At 38.0% G+C, this 16,306-nt stretch overlaps 2 protein-coding genes across 5 annotated transcripts in view; one reads left to right on the forward strand and one right to left on the reverse strand.

The window, feature by feature from the left end:
* LOC311299350 (uncharacterized protein) overlaps nucleotides 1–16,306 on the forward strand; it is a 117,128-nt gene that overhangs the window by 35,665 nt on the left and 65,157 nt on the right. The window lies entirely within an intron of this gene.
* Nucleotides 2,988–16,306, reverse strand: part of LOC311302179 (uncharacterized protein) — a 53,720-nt gene continuing 40,401 nt past the window's right edge. For 2 of the 4 annotated variants that reach the window (XM_084427842.1, XM_084427843.1), the window contains exons 2-4: nucleotides 13,639–13,960; nucleotides 8,944–10,201; nucleotides 2,988–5,893 (exon numbers count right to left, since the gene is read on the reverse strand). In XM_084427842.1, coding sequence (XP_084283968.1) covers nucleotides 5,869–5,893; nucleotides 8,944–10,201; nucleotides 13,639–13,696 — 1,341 coding nt within the window. In that variant the 5' untranslated portion in view covers nucleotides 13,697–13,960 and the 3' untranslated portion in view covers nucleotides 2,988–5,868. Of the gene's footprint in view, nucleotides 5,894–8,943; nucleotides 10,202–13,577; nucleotides 13,961–16,306 lie in introns of all 4 variants that reach the window. The other 2 variants (XM_084427844.1, XM_084427845.1) reach the window with 2 other exon arrangements.

Genomic DNA, 16,306 nt, shown 5'->3' on the forward strand with positions numbered 1-16,306 from the left:
AATAGTTTCAGGCAATTAGCAAACCTTAATGCACACATGAGGATCCACACCGGCGAGAAGCCGTTCACATGTGATCAGTGTGGGAATAGTTTCAGGCAATTAGCAAACCTTAATGTTCACATGATGATCCACACCGGAGTGAAGACGTTCACATGTGATCAGTGTGGCAAACCATTTCTTAGTGCATCACACCTGAAGAAACACCTGACAGTTCATACAAAGGAGAAGCCGCATTCATGTTCTGTGTGTGGAAAGAGTTTTTCACGTCTGGACACTTTACATGGACATGAGAAAATCCATACTGGTGTGAGAGAGTACATGTGCTTTGAGTGTGAGAAGACTTTTATTACAGCAAGCGATTTAAAACTGCACCAGAGAATTCACACTGGAGAAAAACCTTACATGTGTTTACACTGTGACAAGAGATTCAGTCTGTCAGCACGTCTGAAAACACATGAGATGATCCACACTGGAGAGAAGCCTTACAAGTGTTCACACTGTGACAAGAGATTCAGTCGGTCATCACATATAAAAACACATGAAAAGGCACATACTGGAGAAAAACCTTACAAGTGTTCACACTGTGACAAGAGATTCAGTCGATCAGAACATCTGAAAACACATGAGAGGATCCACACTGGCGAAAAACCTTACATGTGTTCATACTGTGACAAGAGATTCAGTGTGCCATCATCTCTGAAAAGACATGAGAGGATCCACACTGGAGAAAAACCTTACAAGTGTTCACACTGTGACAAGAGATTCAGTCGGTCATCACATCTGAAATCACATGAGAGGATCCACAGCAGAGAGAAGCTCATGTGATCAGTGCGGAAAAGAGTTTCTCTATTAAAAGTCACCTGAAGCGACATATGAAGATCCATGCAGTGGAGAAACCACATCAACACAGTCTGAGATCACGGTAAGTAGTTCATCTTATGTGCTGAGAAACAAAAGCTGCTTTTCCACCTTCAGAAAAGGTTCCAGTGTTGCTTCCACTTGAGTCTGGTACGGCACGGCACAATTACAAACCGTTCTCGGCCCTGAACTCTCAGCACACTTGGCTAACCGTGCCGAACCGTGATGGTTAAATGTTTGAAGTGACATCGCCACTCAGGATTGGTCACTTGTCACTTGTCTGTCTAAGTGACTTATAAGCAATTTGAGCGATGCAAACCCAAATTTATAATAAAATCAAAAGAAATAACATGGTTCCTGTGCTCACCAACCATGTCATTTTTCAGATGCGTTTTGTCCATAAGAATGTTTTTCCTATGGATACACAATTAATCTATAATTAGTTTGGTGGTTGATTATTTTCATGATCGATTTCATCAATTGGTTATTGCAGTCCTAGTTAATTAAAGTTTGTTTTGATCATCAAAAATAATTTAAGAAAATTAAGCATCATGATACTGATGAACAATAGGTTGGTTCATTCATCGAGATTTGCATTGTTTCAGGTCAAGAATATAAAAAGACATTCAATTAATTAAATGTAAAATTATTTTAACATTGAACTTTCTTGATTTTGTCATTTTATATGAATTTGACACAGGAAAGGCCTAAAAAGCAGGTGACCTGGGAAGTCTGAAGGCCTTTTCACACTAAACATGAATGGTTTTTCACATAGAAACAGAGACATTCACGCTGGACTGGAATATTCAGGCGCTAATGATACAATGCTTTTTTCTTCAGATAATATTTCTACTATTTGCTTTGCCCTTTAAAGACAAGTGCTGACCAGATATAAACTTTGAGCTGCTGCAGATTCACATTTAAGAGCACTTGGTGGCACTAGTGAAACCAGCATTAAATATTGGAATTACTTTAAATAAAATATTAGCATTTCATTGATGCTTTGAACTACACTCTAAAAAACACTGGATTAAAAACAACCCATTTTGGGTATTTTATTGAACAAAATATGCTGCGACTGACTCCATAAGCTGTCCATAAACAATCAGTGTACAGTTCTGAGAACACATTTTAACTTTCTAAGCATTTATATTCTGTATTTTTTTTTTCTTAGTAAAATCATAATTTTTTTTTGCAATGCAGCAGGCGTTTCCATCACATGAAAAGATCGACGCGAGACTCGTTTAGGTGACTCACATCGTGCCCCTGTATGTGGATTTGCATAAATTCAATGATATACAGAGAAATAATGAATTTATAAATAAAAAAATAAAAAATGTACACAAACTTGACACACACAAATTTGACGAAGCACTGCTCTCTCCTGAAGAGGTTGCAAAAAGCCTGCGATAAATAACACAATCCCTGGAGTGTTACGTCTAACACAAAACTACCTAAACACTGGGTTGTTACGTCTGACCCAGGATTTGGGTAACACAAAAACTACTCAAACACTGGGTTGTTATGTATTAACCAGGATCTGGGTAACACAATAATGCCCTAAACACTGGGTTGGCACGTCTGACCCACGATCTGGGTAAAAGAAAAACACCTTTTACAAACCATTGCAAATGTGTTATTGAAGTAATCAATCAAATGCAATCAGCACATCATCCAATATCATAAATATTAAGGATCTGTATAACATGTGGGTTTTTAATACTCCGCTAAACAGGCCAATAAGAGACTATTAACTACTATTATTCCTTTTAATTATGCAAATTTCTCATTAAAACAAATGTTTAAAACTGATCAGAGATCAGGCAAAACCCATAGACACTTGTTCAGTGGTTCGCTGCATGATGGGTTCACAGAGATCATTGACATTTTGAAATGGTTATGAAGCAACAAAGCCTCATTTACTGAAATCATGTGACTTTCGCAGTTTGATTCACACTCTGAACCACTGATTTGAAACAAAAGATTCATAAAGGTGTCTGAGCTTCGTGAAGCAGTGTTTCGAAATCACCCATCACTACTTTAACTACATGAGTAAGACATGATTAGCAAGCTGTTTGCATAAAATAGTACATTGAAACTCACTTTATTTAATGTTTCTTTTAGACCTGATGGATGTGAACAAGAAAGGAAAAACAGAAGGCGATAAATCTGTCTCCTGCCCTCAGTGTAAAAAACGCTTCACATGTAAATCAAGTCTGAAGATTCACATGAGAGTTCACACTGGGAAGAAGCGGCTCAGGCTTTCTCTCTGAAATCACATCTTGTCATTCTGAAGAAAGACCATTTAACTGTGATCAGTGCGGTAAACTGTTTCATTGGGCTTCAGTCCTGAAGAAACACCTGAAGATTCACACAAAGGAGAAATATTACAGCAGAAAAGACACGGCGGTGTGTGTTTCAGTGCATGAAGGCCTTTACTACAGAAGATGAACTGAAAGACCACCAGAAAATTCACACTGGAGAAGAAGGCCATGACACTTTTAAGAGAGATGTGAATCTGATATAAATTTTTAACTCGTTCTTCATTGTTTTTCATCAGAACATCTAGTTTCTCTTCCACTTCTACTCTTCCATATAAACGCAAGATATACTTTCATGTATCTTTGAAACTGGACACTTTTCTTCTTCTTCTCTTGAGATGCTTTGGCTCTTATAAGTCAGTAAAGAGAGAAATCTGTCTCATTCACTTTTACTTAATGTTTGTATTTGCTATGTAATGATTGATTAAACTCTTTACTCATTTCAAAGATGAGTCATATCATTACGCCTGCTGGACTCATGGTACGGCAGCAAAGTTTCTTGATTATTACGCAGGAATGAGAGTATAGTTCCTAGCCATATCAGCCTAGAAAATCGCAACTTTACATATTCCGTTAGTCTTAGTACACGATGTAACTACAGAAGAGTCAAGTTTTAAATAAGAAAAATATCTAAACTCTTTGGCCATTTTTTTGAGAGAGATGCTAATGGTCCTGTCCGATTCAATGATATATGCTAAGCTATGCTAAAAGTGGTACCGCCAGACCCGGAGTTCGGCTGAATGGATTTGAAAACGGTAAAACTCAACTGTTTAACTCTGGGGGAGTTGTAAAATGAGCCTATTTCCAAAAAAAGTGGAGTATCCCTTTAACAATAGAAGATTTAAGTGAAGCTATAGGGGATATCAATAGCGGTAAAGCACCGGGGCTAGACGGGATTCCAGTAGAATTCTACAAAATATTTAAAAGACAGCTTATAAGACCATTACCTGACATGTATGAGGAATCATTTATTACTGAAGGCTTCCAGATTCATTAAGACTAGCTATAATAACTATAATATTAACACCAAATAAACCCCCAACTGAATGCTCATCATACAGACCAATCCGTTTAGTGGGATGTGATACAAAAATACTTTGTAAAGCACTTAATTAGACAAATATCTTCCCCAAAAATGTGTCTGCAATTAGTTATAACAACTTAAAATTTGTTGAGATAACTTAAAATATCCAACTAAACTAAAGTTAACTAAACTTAATATTTTAAGTCAAGCATGGATTATCGACTGCTGGCGGTAGATCCTTCTCCTATTTAGCAGCAAAACTTTAAAACAGTCTTCCTAACATTGTCCGGGAAGCAGACACACACTGCCAGTTCAAATCTATACTAAAAACACATCTCTTTGGCCCAGCATACACATACTGTAATGTTGTATGAATCATGTATGTTGATTATGGTCAGAAAAATCTAGAGAAAGGGTTGGAAATTTCAGTCTGTGTGGAAAAGTGTAAGATTGAAAATAAAGATATTTGAAAATGAACAAAAACATTTACTTTTACTGTTATTCAACCCCCCTCTTTCTTACTCAATCAACCATTTGCAATTCCTATAGGCAGAGGTATAAGTGAAGTAATCACAGTGCTCAAGGCCGAAATGTGTGTACATCGGGTCTACGAATTATCACACCTTTAGTACAATGAGGAAAATTGTAATTATCTGATTGGTCAGTTTGAATGTCTCACATTTGGGTTACAGTCACATGGTCAAGGAAGGAATCAAAGTTGCTCTGGCCCTTTTAATTCTCTGGCTCTCTTTCTTGGGGAACTCTATCTTTGTCTCTTACTCTACACTCTCCCTCTCTTTCTATCTCTCAGGTAACATTTTACATATCTGCTGGGTACAATTAATGGTAGAAGTTTTTATCATCTCATCTATTTTGTAACTATTTTAAGTGTAACCATAACCATATATTGTCATTAAGTCCTTTCAATTACAAATAATGTGCAAACTAGTTTTGATTTGGTATTGATTTTGAAGGGCTACCTATTGCAATACAATATCGTCGCACTATAGCAATGCTTCCACATATTTAGCTATTGTAACTGCACTTATTTCCGTCTTTGGTAAAAGTGGCTGGTAATAGACAAGAAATATACAGTCAAGCGTAGCATCAGTGGTCCTGACAGAAGTGTTTCTTTAGTCATTCAGCAGTCCTACAGCCTGAACCCTAATCCACCTTTACAACAGTATGGCATTTTGATATGAAAAATGCATAGGAAGTTGGGACCCTGGTTTTCCTTGCTGTTACTGTCTTTTCATTCAGTGACTGTTGTGGAGATTCTTTGTATAAGAACAACATGAAAGAACAAACATTGATTAAATAATCAGTTCACAAGCTATATATTTTTTTTATTGAACGATCTTTTAATATAAGTCCAATATTACAATAAAATCAATTCAAGTGTAATTATGACTTTCTTTTTTAAACTATTACAAAACATTTCCAGTGAATTAAATTTATAAAACAGCAACATATCACAAAAAATTCAGAGCAAAGATGTATCATTAAACTGCTGTACTTTTAACTAGTTCATTTCATCATTCTCAAAGGTTTTTTAGGTGCTTTAATTTTTTTCTTTTAGACAGGAGACGTTGAACTTGAATGTGCTTCCCATTAAACCAGGCCCAAGGCCATGGGTCGCCTGGTCAAATGTCTGCCAGTTCTTCCTTAAATACCCGAAGTGTAGGTCTTCCTGCAAATTAAATACATAAAGATTTGTTTCAATGCACACTGACAGTCATAAAAAAATGTAAAATGTATTTCAACTGCAGGCTTCAGTTTTGGATATTGAAAAATTAACATCCTCATTTTCAAATATTTCCAGGACTAGGCCTACTTTCTTTTGTGGAGTAAACTTGTTGCCAGGAACATTAATGAAACCTTATTGTAAAGCCTTTCTCAATGGATCTGCCAGCTCTGTGGAGTAAAGTTGTTGTGTGATCGAGATCGGCTCATGAGTAAACCGCTGTCAAGTATTGCTCTGAGCGGATAAACTGTTTGCGCTGCGCAGCTCAGACGAGTAGCGTGGGTTCAGTCTGCTTTCGTTTGCTGTGTGATGTTTCTCGTATGCGGCAGAAATGGCAGCTCTCTCTCAGAAAAATGTTGCAAAATGTGACCATTTACTTGCAGTCTAGAACCCTGTGTAGTGCTGTATTTCTGCTTTACATGAGCGCCACCTACTGTCAGAGAGTGAATTTGTTTGTTTTTTGCATTGGTCTGAACTGACAAATAAGACATTCCTGTTGGTTGAACACGAGTTAATGGATATCAATTAATTAACAAAGTGTCCTGTGCTCACCACACACCGGCTATAGGTGGAGAGGAGAGATTTGGCTATAGGGCATAAAAAAAAAAAAAGTTTGGTTCTGGTTGGTTGTCAGTTGAGGTCATGGGTCAATTTGTTCATGTTCAATGTTGTTATCGATAGAGATACAACCGCATCAATAAACTCATCATCCGCACCAACGTTTTTTGACCAAATTTCAAAGCCGCACCCGCCCGCCATCCGCTGATTGTTTTGCGGTCTATGGACAATGCAATGCTCTGCTGATGCGAGCCGCAAGAAAGCCCTTGTCTGTTCTAGAAAGGATGCAGCAAAGATATTTAATGCTAATGTATGAGGCATAGGCCTACGCTGAGTTTCATTCATTTACGACGAGATGCGCTCTAGTTCAACTTCACAATGCAATGCAAGTGAACGCGGCGCGCCGGCGCCTCCATGTCACGGTTATTATATTGTCTGCTATATTTGCTTTTTATTTATTAATTTATTAAATATTAAATAATTTATTAAAATTAAGATACAATTTTTACAAAACAAAATTCGTTTTAAAGAAAGGCTTTCTACAAAACAAAACTTCATTAAGTGGTAAAAACCATGTCTCCCGATATATTGCACATCTTATGATCCTATCTTTTATTACAATTGTTTTTGAGCTAAAATGTAATACACATCATATATATATATACACACTGTATATGTTTCTTTTATCAAACATGTTTGGGGCCAGTCAAGGGGTAATTAAACTGCACAATTAGTTAACGGTAATGATACGTTGTTTATTATTGCAAATGTTTATTGCTAATGTTTATTATTGCAAATGTGTTTCATTTGTTTAATAAATCTCATAATGATGGCACATCACTATATCATAGTCATAGCTTTTATTTTTATCTCAAATGATTGGCGGTCGGTCAGGGGGTACTTGGCAAAGAATCAAATACAGTTGGAAACGACGTAGACCATTAATAACACAGACTGTTAACAATTGTTTTTAATTAGTATTTAAACATTCTCTATGATAAAAAAAAAATGTTTGTAAAAAAAATTTTAATTACACGGTTTTGGCGGTTATAGAGTTCTAATGACGGTGTTCAACTATAACGTCATTCTCACGGTTAGCCTAAATTATCAAATTTTTTTTAATTGTACTTTATAGTAGCAATGGATACTCTATTTTTTCATAACATAGCCTACCTGTACTACATGTACTCTACCATCTTGTGTGTCCCAGCAAGTTACACACACACACACACACACTGTTCCAGACCCGGAGTTCGGCTGAATGGATTTGAAAACGGTAAAACTCAACTGTTTAACTCTGGGGGAGTTGTAAAATTAGCCTATTTCCAAAAAAAGTGGAGTATCCCTTTAACAATAGCAGATCTTAGTGAAGCTATAGGGGATATCAATAGCGGTAAAGCGCCGGGGCTAGACGGGATTCCAGTAGAATTCCAGTATTCCACACTGTTCAGCTCGTCTATTTTGGTCTGTACAACTTTCGGCGGGGGCAAATGAGTAACGCCCGTTTCACACATACTCCGTGTGCAGTGCGTGTGCGGTGCAGGAGCAGCACGCGCTAAAGTGCTTTCACATATGCAGCTTTTGCAGTGCGTAAACTGATCCACGGCTGTACCACAAACACATACTCACTATTTGTATTTCAAATCCAGAAGTTATCGGCAAATTTTATTTCTCTTTGTACACATATAGGCCTACACTCTTTAATAGACATATTCACGTTTAAACACAATCTAAACAAACTATTATTTTCCTTGATTTACCCCGGTCTTGAAGTAAAAAGATGACTGTGAAAAATAGTAGTATTTAGTTAAATGCTTTTATAGTGAGATTACTACATTTTATTTTGTTAAATGCAATATGCTCTGTCACTTTAATTCAGCATGTGCACACAGCAGAAATAGACTCGGTGCGGAAACGATCTCTGCACTGCTGTATACGCTCCGCAACTGGAACGGATTGCCGGACCGCATCCGCGTGCAGTGTGAAAGCTCGAACCTGTTAACATGGGTACGGGAAAAAATACGCACCGCATACACACTGCAAACGGAGTATGTGTGAAACGGGCGTCACACTCCACGCAGATGCGGATAGTGTCGCCTTTGTAAGTGACGACAACGATGTGTGAAAGACCATGTAGCTGACTCGTTTGTTAACATTGCTAGAGGACAACAGGCATCTTGCATCGCAAGAGTGCTATACAAAAACGGTGCTGTACAAAAACGTAAATTATAGTTCGCCTCAAAGATTTTTATTTGTGTATTTATTTTATTTGTATTATTTCTTCCCCAAGCTCATAAAATAAATTTGGGTCGCACATTAATTGACAGGGTCGGTCGGAAACGGGAACCCAACAAAAAAAAAAAAAAATGCCTAGGGTGATGTGTGTCTAACTTACAAAGAAGAGACTTTGTTTCAGCACATGACAATAAACTACTTACCGTGATCTCAGACTGTGTTGATGTGGTTTCTCCACTGCATGGATCTTCATGTGTAGCTTCAGGTCACTTTTAAAAGAGAAACTCTTTCCACACTGATCACACGTGTGTAGTTTCTCTCCAATGTGGATCCTCTCATGTGATCTCAGATATGTTGACTGACTGAATCTCTTGTCACAGTGTGAACAATTGTAAGGTTTTTCTCCAGTGTGAATTCTCTGGTGCTGTTTTAAATTGTCCGCTGTAGTGAAAGTCTTCTCACACTCAAAGCACATGTACTCTCTCACACCAGTGTGAACTTTCTCATGTTTATGTAAATATTGCAGCAGTGAAAAACTCTTTTCACACACAGAACATGAATGTGGCTTCTCCTTTGTATGAACCGCCAGGTGTTTCTTCAGGTCACTTTTAAAAGCAAAACTCTTTCCACACTGATCACACGTGTGCGGCTTCTCTCCAGTGTGGATCATCTCATGTCTTTTCAGATGTTCTGATCGACTGAATCTCTTGTCACAGTGTGAACACTTGTAAGGTTTTTCTCCAGTGTGGATCATCTCATGTGATCTCAGATTTGTTGAGTGACTGAATCTCTTGTCACAGTGTGAACACTTGTAAGGTTTTTCTCCAGTGTGAATTCTCTGGTGCTGTTTTAAATTTTCCGCTGTAGTAAAAGTCTTCTCACACTCAAAGCACATGTACTCTCTCACACCAGTGTGTATTTTTTCATGTGTATGTAAATATTGCTGCAGTGAAAAACTCTTTCCACACACAGAACATGAATGCGGCCTCTCCTTCGTATGAACTGTCAGGTGTTTCTTCAGGTCTGATGCACTAAGAAATGTTTTGCCACATTGATCACATGAAAACGTCTTCTCTCCGGTGTGGATCATCATGTGAACATTAAGGGATGATGATTGACTGAAACTCTTCCCACATTGATCACATGAGAACGGCTTCTCTCCAGTGTGGATCCTCATGTGAATCTCAAGACTTTGTTTGGTTGTGAAACTCTTTCCACACTGAGTGCAGGTGAAAGATTTCTTGGCTCTTCTTTTCTTTAAAAATGTCTTTTCAGTCTTTGAGCGACTCAAAGGTTTTTCTCCAGGTTTGACATGATGTTCCTCCTCCACTTCACTCAGTTCTTCATTCTCCTCCTTCACTTCACTCAGTTCTTCACTCTCCTCCTTCACTTCACTCAGTTCTTCACTCTCCTCCTTCACTTCACTCAGTTCTTCACTCTCCTCCTTCACTTCCATCGGGTCTGACAGGAAAGAAACAAATGTTACATTTAATTTTAAGTACATCAAATTAAATGTAACATTTGATTTAATGTTTGTATTATAACATTGTAACAAATTATTTATTTAATATTTTGCCATCAGGCAAGAGGTATAGAAGCATTACCAGTAGAACATCACGCTTCAGAGACAGTACCTATCCTCAGGCCATACGTCACCTAAACATGGTCTGAGGCTAGGATACCGAATGCTTTTATATCAGTTTACTCCCAGAATGTTTTTATGAGGTTCTGTTTTCAACCACCCTTCATCTGGTCATTCTGCTAACTCATCTCATGTGCAATATGAGGCTTTTATGTCTGTTCATATTGTTGTTGTTGTGAAGTATGTGTGGAACATGTTGTAATGTCAGTGTATTATGTCAATTAAGCTGTATGTGAGCATACCAAGACAAATTCCTATCAACTCTGTTGAAATGGCTTAATAAATATGAATTGAATTGAATCAAAATAATTCAAAGATAGAAATAGAAAGTGAGCCCTGATGTAATAGTAGAAAGTAGACAACTGTTATAAAATATTATGATAATTTGATGCCTTTTTATAAATTGATTATATGTCCTTGAAACTTTCCATGAATGAGGTCAATTTATCTTCCAATTATTATCTTTAAAACATTGTAGGCACGAATCCCATGTTTCTTTAGCATGAACTATTAATTTGATCAATGACACAATTATCTAACATATTAACATTAAAATACTGCCATGTTTTGACACCAACTTTGAGATTGATATTTATTTGACTAAAAACGTTTTAATTATTAATGGCTGTTCACACTAGACTTTTCCTTGCACTGAGTTCCAGAGTCCTGCACGGGTTCGGGTACCCGACGGGTGACCCGCAAATTTTGCTCAAACGGGTGAAAAATATCCAACTGTGTCGGATACAGGTGCGAGTCGGGTCGGACACGGGGGAAACACAGGTTTAAAACAATCACATGCAAACGTATAAATATATGCATATTTTTAGGAACCCATGTACAAAAATATGCCTGTATTTCAAGTTGATAAAATAATTTAAAATCCACATTAGTTTATTTGTGCCCACGCCCTCCCAGGATCTATAACGTTACCTAGGCTACTTTCAGATTTAAAAATTCATCATAACCGCAGATCTGCAGTCGTCGAGATGGATGCTGAGGAGTTGAAGAAAAGAATAGCTAGTGGAGATTGTAAAGTTAAATGCATTTATAGTGAGATTACAATACGTCATCGAGTACAATACAAGTCCAGTGTGGGAGAAATTTGGAGTTATCCGAAGAAAATATTGTGAAAGGCTTTGCTGCATTTTCGTGTTGGATAGCCGCAAATGTGGAACTTCATCACTGAGGAAACACGCAGATAACTGTGGTAACAAAGCAGTATTTTTCATATTTAACACTGTTAAGTATGTGTGGTGTGCAGGGCGTGTTTGAACCCCAAATTGTCAAATGTAGGCTAGACGAAATTGCATGGCAGATATAGTGTTGTAGCCGCGTCTGTTCGATTGGTCAAATGTTATAAGGCTACTCAGTTTTGTGGTAACGTTAGCCATGTTCTTCATGTACCGGCCTTTTGAAAGCTTCGGCTGAAGTTGTCCTTGTATTAATGGTCGTGTAATAACTTCTGTATGACCTGGCAATAAACATTTTTGTAAGTGTGTCTATAATGTGATAGTCTAAACTGATTTTATTTCGGTTGCGGGTCGGGTGTCAGTTCTATTTTAAGCGGGTACTTGGACAGCACAGCATCCTGAACGTATCAAGAAGGCCAAGAGTTGATCGTTGCCCATCCAGTGATGGTAAGGTTGTAGTTTTCTGGATTGAAGATGATAGCAGTCTGACTCCCTTTGGGAGCGTGACAGTATCAACTTGAAGGAGCAGCAGTTGAGGCCAGCAGAGAAGAGAGAGAAGGGCTAGCGAAGAGGCCCTTTAAAGCTTGACAAAGGTCACACCTTGCAGGGCTGGCTCAACCAATAAGAAAGGGAGAATTTCTAAGCGGGAGTTTCCTCTGTGGGGAGGATTTATTAGTCTTTGTTCTAAGCGTGCTCATTTGCAATGGCACGCTGGATTGGTGTCTGATGACAAAACAAAGAAAGATTCTTGTAATACTAATATGTTGCACAGCTATCGGCATATCATGTACACAATCATTTCGATCTTCAAAGTAGCAATTTATAGAGACCAAACATGGTATGGGTGGGGTTATGTTGACTGTTGGTTCTATAATAAAATATATAGTATCAAAGAGATAATAGTATCAAGAGATAATAGTATCAACAGATAATAGTATTAAAAGACACAACACAAGACAGTAAATCATTCACAAAATGTTATGGAATGCATGTTAATTTCATGTTAATCAGTTCTTAGATAAATGAATGCAGGAGAGTCTGTTCTAATATCTGTAGGTTTTATAGCAAGGGGCCTTGTTCACATTGCTAAGTCATAAAACCAACTTATCTGATCGTGGTCATGGTGACGAAGGTGATATATAGCACATCCTGTTTTTGATTTGAACATTGTCTAGAGTTTATCTTGTTTTTTTATTCAGTGTACACCCGTTTGCAAACTTTTTTTTTTTCTTTGATGGCACATTTTCCTGACCTTTTTGCTCCCCCCTGTGCTTTACAGCTTTACAGGGGGCATGGCTAATCTAAATGAAATGTAAATGAGCCCTATTGTCACTCCCAGCAGGAGAGAGAGGTGAAAACTGAACAATCTTCAGAGGCACAATTCTTCCCTTTGAGCTTTTTTGAGTGCCTACCTTCAAATTGCCACAACAGACACACAGTTGGAAATCTTGGAGACTACACTTTCAGAATTTGTGAATAACTCAAAATGCCCCAGAACCGACTTGTGTCCCTACTTTCCGTGATCGGTCACATATATATATTCAAACACGCATACCTATCGACCGAACACGTGATACACATATGCGCGCCATCTGCGTTTTCCCGGATTTGAGTTTCAGAGGTTTGCGCAAAGAAATCGGGTAATCGTTTGCACCTTCGAACCTATTTCAGGCAGTGCGTTCTCGAGACACTAGGCACTTTTTTGTGCGGATGGGCAGCCGGAGCGCGTTAAGGGTTTTCTGTTAAAACAGTGTTGTGTTAGCGTCCCCTAAGTTAATAACTAATGATCTTCGCAACTTCACTGTTACGCTAATTTCTATTATCACTGTAAAGCTGCTTTGAAACAATCCATAATGTTAAAAGCGCTATATAAATAAAGGTGACGACTTGACAATCAATATAAAAATTTCTCAAACCTCCTTTTACTGACTATTTGTTGAAAAAAAAAACAGAACATTCTGTACCATTTCATTGTTTAACTGTTTATCTAAATGTGATGAAGTGCTTGAATGTTTCTAACATGAATGTTCTTCAGCCTCATGAATGAATGAATTATAAACACCAACCTCTTTGTTCTTCAGTATCTTTAGTGTGTTTCATTCTGCAGGGTTCTGGATCACTCATGTTCTCACTGTCCTCTTTAATAAACTCAGTCTTTGCAGAATTCAGCTCTTCATGATGCTCTGATGCTCGTCTTCACTTGTAGCTGATGGGAATTTACAGCATTTATTGGGGAATTACAGTGGGAGGAGCTTCACTGATGATGTGATTGCAGTGGGAGGAGCTTCACTTTTGAAAGAATTCCAGTGTGGGAGGAGCTTCACTGATGATGTGAATGTAGTGGGAGGAGCTTTGCTGATGATGTATTCCAGTATGGGAGGAGCTGATCTGCCAAAATCAAAAATATCAATTACTGAGTTTGTTTTTATAATGACACTTCTAAGCGTCGGTCTATTTATTTATCCTACAGTAACTGATGGCAATTCATTCATTATTCTTAATTATTTTTATTACTAATCCTAATATTATTCTGCTTCTTCATTAAAATACAGGTATCTAGAACTATAGAAAATAATATAATTTAAATTCTTCCAAATATAATGGTAAGAAAAACAGTTGAAATCATAAAGACAGAAATAAACGAGTAACCAACAAATACCCTCAGTCTGCTGACACCAATGAAATGAGCTTTAAGTGTAAATTTAAAGGAGATCTGAAGACATTAGCATAATAAATGAGGTGAAAACAGGAACTATTGTCATGAAATAAAGTGTTTTCAGCAGATTGTCTTGGTTACGTATGGTAACCCTCGTTCCCTGAGTAGCGAACAGAGACATCTCGTCGGAGGAGTTTCCAACGAATTGGGATCATGCTAGGGAGACCAATTGCCTTCGAGTGAATTAAAACGAGCCAATGAACATTGGCATGCAAGATTTGCAAGAGACGAGACGTCTCCGTTCCCTACTCAGGGAACGAGGGTTACCATACGCAACCGAGACGTTCCCTTTCGTTCGGGAACTCCTACGTCTCGTCTCGCACGTTACGCGCGAATGATTTTATTAGTGCTATTTGTGCATTAACTGCCGCCCAAGTTGAAAAATCTGAACTTCTGCGTCAATTCGCGCCGCGTTAACCAATCAGGAGCCTGCTTGCATGCTGCTGTCATGTGGTGAAGTGACAGTTTATAATGTTATTTTATGTTTGGCCTCAATAAATTATTTTGTAATATGACTAAAATGCACAACAAAGCAAATAAAAACATAAAACTCGATTTCAATATATGAGAGATACTCATTTTGTATTGAATGCTATTTATTATGTATTGAATGCGAATTGACGAGCCCGTGCTGTACAGCCCGGCGCGAGGTTCACCCTCGCCCGCACCTAATCTGTAATTTATTTTTGTTTTGATAATAAATGGAGCCAGCCTCCAAAAGTGAAACCTTTAAGTTTTTATACACTAAATTGTGTTTGTTGTCTTTACATTAGATTAATAATGTTTCATATAATCTAGAATAGATATGGAATAAATAGCATTCAATACAAAATGAGCATTCAATACTTTTTGGTTCCTGCCCCTAAATGTATATAAACTGTATGAGAACGTTCACTTAGTCAGACTTTGGAAGAACTCAAGCCACGTCAACGCGAAGTCCTCAATAAAGAATAACTTCTTCAACGTGATCCCAAAAGTCTCCTGGTCTTCGATTCGGAGTTTCCAACATGTGCCATCCAGTTAGTTATAACATACTTAGGTTTAAGGAAGCTATGTTCATATATGGTATTTTCCTGTGTCGAAGTGCCCCCTGGGAACAAGGGCAGGTTTTGATGTACTGGCATTACTATGTTGCGAGCTCTCCATGATGGCTAATGAATACAGTGTTGTTCTGAAGTATATAAAAGCCTCCATCTCTATAACGAACTACATGGTGTCAGAAGTTAAAATCAGTCAATAAAAGAGGACATAATGGCTGAAGGATTTCGCCGACCTGACCCGCTGATTTTCGACGGCAACATAGCAGAAAACTGGCAAAAATTCGAACTGGAATTCGACATATTCATTGCTGCAGCCCACAGCGAAAAGCCAGATAAAACTAAAGCCTACATACTCCTCAATCTTGCAGGACCAGAGGCGATTGAAAGAGAGCGTTCATTCTCATATGCTCCAGCGATACTGGCTGATAATGGGGAAGATATAGTTACGCCAGCGGAGGCAAGGGAGGATCCAAATTTGCAACCCAATGTCAAACGTGACGATGGAGACGTTCATTCAACACCAGGAACCAAAATCCAGGCGAAACCATCGAGGTCTATGTGAGTACGGTGAGAAATAAAGCGAAAACATGTAACTTTGGTGCTCTCACAGATGAATTAATCAGAGATAGACTGGTGTGTGGCATAGGCAGTAATTACGTGAGAAGAGTACTGCTCAGAGAAAATTATTTGATTCTCGCAAAAGCGATAAAAATCTGCCAAATCAGTGAGTTAACCGAACAACAAAATCATCCAGCAAAGCGTGATCAATGCAAAGCCATCGGACAACAATGTCATCGATGTAAAAAGTTTAATAATTTCAAGTCCCAGTGCAGATCTGCATCAAAAGAAAATTTAAAATCCGTCTATCAGATCACTGACGCAAACACAGACAGCAGCGAAGAATCATTTCATATCAATGGGCTGTGTCTTGGGGCCAGTAAAATTGATGCAGTTAATCACCACAGCGCGATTAACAAA

The sequence above is a fragment of the Rutilus rutilus genome, assembly GCF_951802725.1.
Source record: "Rutilus rutilus genome assembly, chromosome: 1".
In the NCBI taxonomy this organism is placed as follows: Eukaryota; Metazoa; Chordata; class Actinopteri; order Cypriniformes; family Leuciscidae; genus Rutilus; species Rutilus rutilus.